General features: G+C 21.5%; 1 protein-coding gene across 1 annotated transcript in view; it reads right to left on the bottom strand.

Moving 5' to 3' along the window:
* LOC107671001 (phosphatidylinositol 4-kinase alpha-like) overlaps positions 1-3,621 on the bottom strand; it is a 58,346-nt gene extending 54,725 nt beyond the window's left edge. Inside the window, exons 1-3 of the mRNA XM_016463817.1 lie at positions 3,436-3,621; positions 1,733-1,849; positions 472-565 (exon numbers count right to left, since the gene is read on the bottom strand). Of these exons, the coding sequence (XP_016319303.1) occupies positions 472-565; positions 1,733-1,849; positions 3,436-3,519 (295 nt within the window). The 5' untranslated portion in view covers positions 3,520-3,621. The remainder of the gene's footprint in view (positions 1-471; positions 566-1,732; positions 1,850-3,435) is intronic.
* Between the last annotated feature and the right edge of the window lie 8,867 nt (positions 3,622-12,488).

A 12,488-nucleotide genomic window follows, 5' to 3' on the forward strand; every position in this document is an offset into this window, starting at 1 on the left:
AACAAATACAGTAAAAACAGTAATATTGTGAAATATCATTACAATTTAGAATGCATGTTTTCTATGTGAATGTGTTAAAATATAATGTATTTCTGTGATCAAAGCTGTATTTTCAGCATCATTACTCCAGTCTTCAGTGTCACATGATCTTCAGAAATCATTCTAATATGCTGATCTGCTGCTCGAGAAACATTTCTGATTATTATCAATGTTGAAAACAGTTGTGCTGCACGATATTTTTGTGGAAACCGTGATACATTTTATTTTTCAGGATTCTTTGATGAATAGAAAATTCAGAAGAACAGCTTTTATTTGAAATAGAAATCTTTTGTAACATTATAAATGTCTTTACTGTCACTTTAATGCATCCTTGATAAATAAAAGTATTAATGTCTTTAAAAAAATGACCCCAAACTTTTAAACAATACGTTCGCATATCCAGTAATGTACTTGACAAAAATGAGCTGGTACCTTTACACTTCCTCCCAGCATTCTCCTCCACCCATTGCACTCTGGGTAATCCCTTCAGCAGACTCAACAGGTAACTTACCACAGTGTCTTTGTGCTGAGAAAGACAAATATCATACATGAACCATGTGCTGCAACAGGTACAAATATTTTGATGACAGTCTACATCAGAATATACATGCAAATCAAATCCAAAATCTATTTATATTAAAATCAGATGCTTCAAAAAGACAACAAATGTCACATTGCATTCATCATGTTTGTACAGGGAAATTATGTAACATCAAAAATGTGTTCACCCTCAGATCATCCGAGATTAGGATGAGTTTGTTTCTTCATCAGGTTTTTAGAAATGTAGCATTGCATCAGTGTCTCAGCAATGGATGCTCTGCAGTGAATGGGTGCCGTCAGAATGAGAGTCTTATAAAAACATCACAATAATCCACAAGTAACACTCCAGTCCATCAGTTAACATCTGGAGAAGACAAAAGCTGAAACAAATGCATCAGTAGTTCGTTTTTAACTAAAATACGAGTTCATAATAATCCATAATAACTCTTCCTCCAGTAAAAAAGTGCATCTCCTGTTGACTCTCACATCAAAATCCCGCCACATATTTGTTTAGAGCTGTTTTGGCTTGTAAACGTTGCTTGATCTGTGCAGATTTCTCTCCTGATTCAGACCAGAACACTTTTTCACTGAATTATGGACTCGTATTTTAGTTAAAAACGTCTTAAATTATGGATTTGTTTCAGCTTTTGTCTTCTCCAGATGTTAACTGATGGACTGGAGTGCTGTGGATTACTTGTGGATTATTGTGATGTTTTTATCAGCTGTTTGAACTCTCAATCTGACGGCACCCATTCACTGCAGAGCATCCATTGCTGAGCAAGTGATGCAATACTATACATTTCTCCAAATCTGATGAAGAAACAAACTCATCTGCATCTTGGATGGCCTAAAGGGTGAGCACATTTTCGGCAAATTTTCATTTTTGTCTGAAGTATTCCTTTAACCAGCCTGTACCTTTAATCCGGCTGTGATCACATTATCTGCTTTAGCAGTGATTTTCTCATAAACCCACTCAGCAGCTGGAAAGCTTCAACACACACACGCTTAGCTATTTGAGGACGTTCCCAAAGGGAAGTTTTGTCATATTTAGCTAACATCCAGGGACAATTTTGTCCTCAAAATAGCTAACACAAACACAAAAACACAGCTGCACTTGTGAAAGACACTCATGCTAATAATCAACCTCAGTCACCTGTAAATCAGACTCGACCAGAAATACAGCCAATGCAATCACAGCATCCCTGCGGCGGACATCCAGAGTGAAGACGCCGCGGCTGTCGCATGGACACATGCATAATAACTTCTGCACCTGATGAAAAGAGACACGCTTTCATCAAGAGACACTCGAATCTGCTTTCCTATTCTTATCAGCGGACACGAGCAGTGACAATGCTGCTGATAAAAAGCTCAAGTTAAACAACTTCCCTCTCAAGAGATATAAGCAAACCGATCTATCTGGCATCTGCAGAACTAGAGCAACCTTTTGAGAGATTCACGCATGATTTGAGAGCATGCATGTGTGGGGAATTAATCTGCTCATAATCATACAACAACATGACGATTTCTGCCGCATGCAGCGTTTTTAAATAGTCGCAGATGTTTGCCTGCAGTGCACAAATGCATGAGAAGAAAGATGAATCTGTCACGCAGGTGTCTGCAATGTGGCAATGCATTTCACAAGAGTGCAAAAACTGCTGTTGCATGAGTACTAGAACAGTGTCAGAGCAAATGTGTAGAATAGAAAGAAAGGCTTTCATCGGCGCTGCGGGCACAAGCTGGCACCATTTAGCGCCTGTAAAAGCCTCTGGACATGTGACAGCTCTGAACTGCTGCATTTGTTTTTCCCTTTAATATACCAAATATAATATCCAAAATTGCAGTCGTTTTAGAACAGGCGTAATGCATTTGTTCAGTTCAACCCCCATGTTTCATGTTTCCAGATCAAGGTCAAATATATGGCCTTTGAAAAAAAAAAATCTTATTATTTATGTTTTCCAGTACAGATATATAAACATTCTTAAATCAAGATACATTTACTTGAGAAGCAAAATTATTTCAGATATGAAGTCTTGTTTTATGAAAAAGTATTAAAATGAAGTGAGCTCATCCTTAAAACGAGGGTTATTATAGTTCACTAAAACCATATAAACATTTTCGTCACTTGAAAGAGATGTTAACTAAAATAATATAAAATTTTAAAAAATTATAGTTGCAAAAAGCAACATTTCTCATTTTCATTTAGTTTAACTTGACATACTAAAATAACTAAAACTAAAAATTAACAAATACATGTATATAAAAAAAATTATAAATTCATAATATTCATAAATTTAATTTAACACAAAAAATATATGGACATGAAACAAAACAATGAATAAAAATGCACAACAAAATTACTAAAACTTGAAAATTAAAATTGAAATGTAAAACACCAAAATTATTAAATAAAACAATAATAGTATCTCAAATATACTAAAATAACACTGCATAAAAAAAAATGTCAGTGGGGTCAGAAAAATAAACTTAATTCAAAGTGAAAACAAGATTATTTTTCTGAGCCCATTGTCAGATTTTTTAATCCAAAACACACGTAACTTTGATGCATTTTGCAGAAAACTACATTTAAACCAATCTGCTTCTCAAGTAAATGCATCTTGATTTAACCGATGTTTAGATATTGAGCAATAAATTCACTTTTTGCATTGCGCATCAAGTAAATGAATATGGCAATAATGCAGTGCCATGTTACATTTCAGATGACCAAAATATGACTGTAAAAGTCAACCAAAAAGAGCTGAACCCAATACAAGCACAGTGTTCGGATGCAGTTGTTGCACTGTGACACCTGTCGCATGCAATACCTCACAATAAACCAGTGCAAGATGCGTGTCGCACCTTCTCTCCGGGCGCTGGTCGGTGCGCTGCCAGAGAACGCGCGAGCGACAGAACCGTGTTGAAGTAGAAGTCGCGCGTCGCCATGATTCACGACGCGACACTGAAAGATGAAGACGCGCAATGATTTCTGCAGCAGCCTCAGCCTGTGTGAAGAAAACACGAGCGCAATACGGAAAGAGTGAAGGCACAAATAACATCCGCTGGAGAGCGCGAGGCGAGGCGTGTCTGCATTAAAGCATCATCAGAACGTAGTTTATCTTATTGGCTCATACAGCTGATGAATATTTACACACAGCTAATGCAGAGGGGGGTTATAAACGTGCTGTCATTCATTCAAAAATCACAAATAAAAAAGCAGTGAAGAAATGGCTTTGACGGCTTTATCTACTCTATACTGAGAACAGGAGAGAGAAACTTCCAAATCTACAATAGAGTATTGGCTAAAATATATATTTGTATATTTGATTGCGATTTTGTTGTATTTCTGTAATATTCCTTTGTAATATATATGCATATAACTAAATATGTATAATGATTAATAATTTATGAAACGATTATTAATAACAATAACATCATAATAATATTAATAATTCATATAACAGTATTGATCATATTTACTAGTAGTCATATATTTTTATGTATATCAATAATTAAATGTATTATTATTGTTGTTATTATTACTTAACAATATTAATAATGAATAATTAGTATTAGTAGACGTAATATATAAGTATTATTTATATTTTTGTAGTATTTCTGTAATATTAATACTTATAAATAAATACGTATGATGGTTATTAATGAAAGAATTGTTAATAACAATAACAGCATAATAATAATAACAATAATAATGCTAATACTACCACTATTACTACTACTACTACTACTACTAATAATAATAAATGTATTATTATTATTATTATTATTATCATGTAACAATATTAACAATTAATAATAATCGTTAGTAATATAGTAGTAGTAATAGAAATAATATATTACGTATATTAATAATAATAATGAGTATCATTATTATTAACAATATAAATAATAATAATAATTAGTAGTAGTAGTAGTTATATATTATTGTCATATAAAGAAAATATTATTATTATTATTAATGATGATAATAATAATAATGATAATAATAATAATAATAATAATAACAACAACAATAATGCTAATGTATTATTATTATCATGTAACAATATTAACAATTAATAATAATCGTTAGTAATATAGTAGTAGTAGTAGAAATAATATATTACGTATATTAATAATAATGAGTATCATTATTATTAACAATATAAATAATAATAATAATTAGTAGTAGTAGTAGTTATATATTATTGTCATATAAAGAAAATATTATTATTATTATTAATGATGATAATAATAATAATGATAATAATAATAATAATAATAATAACAACAACAATAATGCTAATACTACCACTATTACTACTACTACTACTACTACTAATAATAAATGTATTATTATTATTATTATTATTATTATCATGTAACAATATTAACAATTAATAATAATCGTTAGTACTATAGTAGTAGTAATAGAAATAATATATTACGTATATTAATAATAATAATGAGTATCATTATTATTAACAATATAAATAATAATAATAATTAGTAGTAGTAGTAGTTATATATTATTGTCATATAAAGAAAATATTATTATTATTATTAATGATGATAATAATAATAATGATAATAATAATAATAATAATAACAGCATAATAATAACAACAATAATGCTAATACTACCACTATTACGACTACTACTACTACTACTAATAATAAATGTATTATTATTATTATTATTATTATTATCATGTAACAATATTAACAATTAATAATAATCGTTAGTACTATAGTAGTAGTAATAGAAATAATATATTACGTATATTAATAATAATAATGAGTATCATTATTATTAACAATATAAATAATAATAATAATTAGTAGTAGTAGTAGTTATATATTATTGTCATATAAAGAAAATATTATTATTATTATTAATGATGATAATAATAATAATGATAATAATAATAATAATAATAACAGCATAATAATAACAACAATAATGCTAATACTACCACTATTACGACTACTACTACTACTACTAATAATAAATGTATTATTATTATTATTATTATTATTATCATGTAACAATATTAACAATTAATAATAATCGTTAGTACTATAGTAGTAGTAATAGAAATAATATATTACGTATATTAATAATAATAATGAGTATCATTATTATTAACAATATAAATAATAATAATAATTAGTAGTAGTAGTAGTTATATATTATTGTCATATAAAGAAAATATTATTATTATTATTAATGATGATAATAATAATAATGATAATAATAATAATAATAATAACAGCATAATAATAACAACAATAATGCTAATACTACCACTATTACGACTACTACTACTACTACTAATAATAAATGTATTATTATTATTATTATTATTATTATCATGTAACAATATTAACAATTAATAATAATCGTTAGTACTATAGTAGTAGTAATAGAAATAATATATTACGTATATTAATAATAATAATGAGTATCATTATTATTAACAATATAAATAATAATAATAATTAGTAGTAGTAGTAGTTATATATTATTGTCATATAAAGAAAATATTATTATTATTATTAATGATGATAATAATAATAATGATAATAATAATAATAATAATAACAGCATAATAATAACAACAATAATGCTAATACTACCACTATTACGACTACTACTACTACTACTAATAATAAATGTATTATTATTATTATTATTATTATTATCATGTAACAATATTAACAATTAATAATAATCGTTAGTACTATAGTAGTAGTAATAGAAATAATATATTACGTATATTAATAATAATAATGAGTATCATTATTATTAACAATATAAATAATAATAATAATTAGTAGTAGTAGTAGTTATATATTATTGTCATATAAAGAAAATATTATTATTATTATTAATGATGATAATAATAATAATGATAATAATAATAATAATAATAACAGCATAATAATAACAACAATAATGCTAATACTACCACTATTACGACTACTACTACTACTACTAATAATAAATGTATTATTATTATTATTATTATTATTATCATGTAACAATATTAACAATTAATAATAATCGTTAGTACTATAGTAGTAGTAATAGAAATAATATATTACGTATATTAATAATAATAATGAGTATCATTATTATTAACAATATAAATAATAATAATAATTAGTAGTAGTAGTAGTTATATATTATTGTCATATAAAGAAAATATTATTATTATTATTAATGATGATAATAATAATAATGATAATAATAATAATAATAATAACAGCATAATAATAACAACAATAATGCTAATACTACCACTATTACGACTACTACTACTACTACTAATAATAAATGTATTATTATTATTATTATTATTATTATCATGTAACAATATTAACAATTAATAATAATCGTTAGTACTATAGTAGTAGTAATAGAAATAATATATTACGTATATTAATAATAATAATGAGTATCATTATTATTAACAATATAAATAATAATAATAATTAGTAGTAGTAGTAGTTATATATTATTGTCATATAAAGAAAATATTATTATTATTATTAATGATGATAATAATAATAATGATAATAATAATAATAATAATAACAGCATAATAATAACAACAATAATGCTAATACTACCACTATTACGACTACTACTACTACTACTAATAATAAATGTATTATTATTATTATTATTATTATTATCATGTAACAATATTAACAATTAATAATAATCGTTAGTACTATAGTAGTAGTAATAGAAATAATATATTACGTATATTAATAATAATAATGAGTATCATTATTATTAACAATATAAATAATAATAATAATTAGTAGTAGTAGTAGTTATATATTATTGTCATATAAAGAAAATATTATTATTATTATTAATGATGATAATAATAATAATGATAATAATAATAATAATAATAACAGCATAATAATAACAACAATAATGCTAATACTACCACTATTACGACTACTACTACTACTACTAATAATAAATGTATTATTATTATTATTATTATTATTATCATGTAACAATATTAACAATTAATAATAATCGTTAGTACTATAGTAGTAGTAATAGAAATAATATATTACGTATATTAATAATAATAATGAGTATCATTATTATTAACAATATAAATAATAATAATAATTAGTAGTAGTAGTAGTTATATATTATTGTCATATAAAGAAAATATTATTATTATTATTAATGATGATAATAATAATAATGATAATAATAATAATAATAATAACAGCATAATAATAACAACAATAATGCTAATACTACCACTATTACGACTACTACTACTACTACTAATAATAAATGTATTATTATTATTATTATTATTATTATCATGTAACAATATTAACAATTAATAATAATCGTTAGTACTATAGTAGTAGTAATAGAAATAATATATTACGTATATTAATAATAATAATGAGTATCATTATTATTAACAATATAAATAATAATAATAATTAGTAGTAGTAGTAGTTATATATTATTGTCATATAAAGAAAATATTATTATTATTATTAATGATGATAATAATAATAATGATAATAATAATAATAATAATAACAGCATAATAATAACAACAATAATGCTAATACTACCACTATTACGACTACTACTACTACTACTAATAATAAATGTATTATTATTATTATTATTATTATTATCATGTAACAATATTAACAATTAATAATAATCGTTAGTACTATAGTAGTAGTAATAGAAATAATATATTACGTATATTAATAATAATAATGAGTATCATTATTATTAACAATATAAATAATAATAATAATTAGTAGTAGTAGTAGTTATATATTATTGTCATATAAAGAAAATATTATTATTATTATTAATGATGATAATAATAATAATGATAATAATAATAATAATAATAACAGCATAATAATAACAACAATAATGCTAATACTACCACTATTACGACTACTACTACTACTACTAATAATAAATGTATTATTATTATTATTATTATTATTATCATGTAACAATATTAACAATTAATAATAATCGTTAGTACTATAGTAGTAGTAATAGAAATAATATATTACGTATATTAATAATAATAATGAGTATCATTATTATTAACAATATAAATAATAATAATAATTAGTAGTAGTAGTAGTTATATATTATTGTCATATAAAGAAAATATTATTATTATTATTAATGATGATAATAATAATAATGATAATAATAATAATAATAATAACAGCATAATAATAACAACAATAATGCTAATACTACCACTATTACGACTACTACTACTACTACTAATAATAAATGTATTATTATTATTATTATTATTATTATCATGTAACAATATTAACAATTAATAATAATCGTTAGTACTATAGTAGTAGTAATAGAAATAATATATTACGTATATTAATAATAATAATGAGTATCATTATTATTAACAATATAAATAATAATAATAATTAGTAGTAGTAGTAGTTATATATTATTGTCATATAAAGAAAATATTATTATTATTATTAATGATGATAATAATAATAATGATAATAATAATAATAATAATAACAGCATAATAATAACAACAATAATGCTAATACTACCACTATTACGACTACTACTACTACTACTAATAATAAATGTATTATTATTATTATTATTATTATTATCATGTAACAATATTAACAATTAATAATAATCGTTAGTACTATAGTAGTAGTAATAGAAATAATATATTACGTATATTAATAATAATAATGAGTATCATTATTATTAACAATATAAATAATAATAATAATTAGTAGTAGTAGTAGTTATATATTATTGTCATATAAAGAAAATATTATTATTATTATTAATGATGATAATAATAATAATGATAATAATAATAATAATAATAACAGCATAATAATAACAACAATAATGCTAATACTACCACTATTACGACTACTACTACTACTACTAATAATAAATGTATTATTATTATTATTATTATTATTATCATGTAACAATATTAACAATTAATAATAATCGTTAGTACTATAGTAGTAGTAATAGAAATAATATATTACGTATATTAATAATAATAATGAGTATCATTATTATTAACAATATAAATAATAATAATAATTAGTAGTAGTAGTAGTTATATATTATTGTCATATAAAGAAAATATTATTATTATTATTAATGATGATAATAATAATAATGATAATAATAATAATAATAATAACAGCATAATAATAACAACAATAATGCTAATACTACCACTATTACGACTACTACTACTACTACTAATAATAAATGTATTATTATTATTATTATTATTATTATCATGTAACAATATTAACAATTAATAATAATCGTTAGTACTATAGTAGTAGTAATAGAAATAATATATTACGTATATTAATAATAATAATGAGTATCATTATTATTAACAATATAAATAATAATAATAATTAGTAGTAGTAGTAGTTATATATTATTGTCATATAAAGAAAATATTATTATTATTATTAATGATGATAATAATAATAATGATAATAATAATAATAATAATAACAGCATAATAATAACAACAATAATGCTAATACTACCACTATTACGACTACTACTACTACTACTAATAATAAATGTATTATTATTATTATTATTATTATTATCATGTAACAATATTAACAATTAATAATAATCGTTAGTACTATAGTAGTAGTAATAGAAATAATATATTACGTATATTAATAATAATAATGAGTATCATTATTATTAACAATATAAATAATAATAATAATTAGTAGTAGTAGTAGTTATATATTATTGTCATATAAAGAAAATATTATTATTATTATTAATGATGATAATAATAATAATGATAATAATAATAATAATAATAACAGCATAATAATAACAACAATAATGCTAATACTACCACTATTACGACTACTACTACTACTACTAATAATAAATGTATTATTATTATTATTATTATTATTATCATGTAACAATATTAACAATTAATAATAATCGTTAGTACTATAGTAGTAGTAATAGAAATAATATATTACGTATATTAATAATAATAATGAGTATCATTATTATTAACAATATAAATAATAATAATAATTAGTAGTAGTAGTAGTTATATATTATTGTCATATAAAGAAAATATTATTATTATTATTAATGATGATAATAATAATAATGATAATAATAATAATAATAATAACAGCATAATAATAACAACAATAATGCTAATACTACCACTATTACGACTACTACTACTACTACTAATAATAAATGTATTATTATTATTATTATTATTATTATCATGTAACAATATTAACAATTAATAATAATCGTTAGTACTATAGTAGTAGTAATAGAAATAATATATTACGTATATTAATAATAATAATGAGTATCATTATTATTAACAATATAAATAATAATAATAATTAGTAGTAGTAGTAGTTATATATTATTGTCATATAAAGAAAATATTATTATTATTATTAATGATGATAATAATAATAATGATAATAATAATAATAATAATAACAGCATAATAATAACAACAATAATGCTAATACTACCACTATTACGACTACTACTACTACTACTAATAATAAATGTATTATTATTATTATTATTATTATTATCATGTAACAATATTAACAATTAATAATAATCGTTAGTACTATAGTAGTAGTAATAGAAATAATATATTACGTATATTAATAATAATAATGAGTATCATTATTATTAACAATATAAATAATAATAATAATTAGTAGTAGTAGTAGTTATATATTATTGTCATATAAAGAAAATATTATTATTATTATTAATGATGATAATAATAATAATGATAATAATAATAATAATAATAACAGCATAATAATAACAACAATAATGCTAATACTACCACTATTACGACTACTACTACTACTACTAATAATAAATGTATTATTATTATTATTATTATTATTATCATGTAACAATATTAACAATTAATAATAATCGTTAGTACTATAGTAGTAGTAATAGAAATAATATATTACGTATATTAATAATAATAATGAGTATCATTATTATTAACAATATAAATAATAATAATAATTAGTAGTAGTAGTAGTTATATATTATTGTCATATAAAGAAAATATTATTATTATTATTAATGATGATAATAATAATAATGATAATAATAATAATAATAATAACAGCATAATAATAACAACAATAATGCTAATACTACCACTATTACGACTACTACTACTACTACTAATAATAAATGTATTATTATTATTATTATTATTATTATCATGTAACAATATTAACAATTAATAATAATCGTTAGTACTATAGTAGTAGTAATAGAAATAATATATTACGTATATTAATAATAATAATGAGTATCATTATTATTAACAATATAAATAATAATAATAATTAGTAGTAGTAGTAGTTATATATTATTGTCATATAAAGAAAATATTATTATTATTATTAATGATGATAATAATAATAATGATAATAATAATAATAATAATAACAGCATAATAATAACAACAATAATGCTAATACTACCACTATTACGACTACTACTACTACTACTAATAATAAATGTATTATTATTATTATTATTATTATTATCATGTAACAATATTAACAATTAATAATAATCGTTAGTACTATAGTAGTAGTAATAGAAATAATATATTACGTATATTAATAATAATAATGAGTATCATTATTATTAACAATATAAATAATAATAATAATTAGTAGTAGTAGTAGTTATATATTATTGTCATATAAAGAAAATATTATTATTATTATTAATGATGATGATGATAATAATAATAATAATAATTAAAAAATAATTT

This window comes from Sinocyclocheilus anshuiensis, unplaced genomic scaffold, assembly GCF_001515605.1.
Source record: "Sinocyclocheilus anshuiensis isolate Anshui unplaced genomic scaffold, SAMN03320099.WGS_v1.1 scaffold332, whole genome shotgun sequence".
NCBI classification, from domain to species: Eukaryota; Metazoa; Chordata; class Actinopteri; order Cypriniformes; family Cyprinidae; genus Sinocyclocheilus; species Sinocyclocheilus anshuiensis.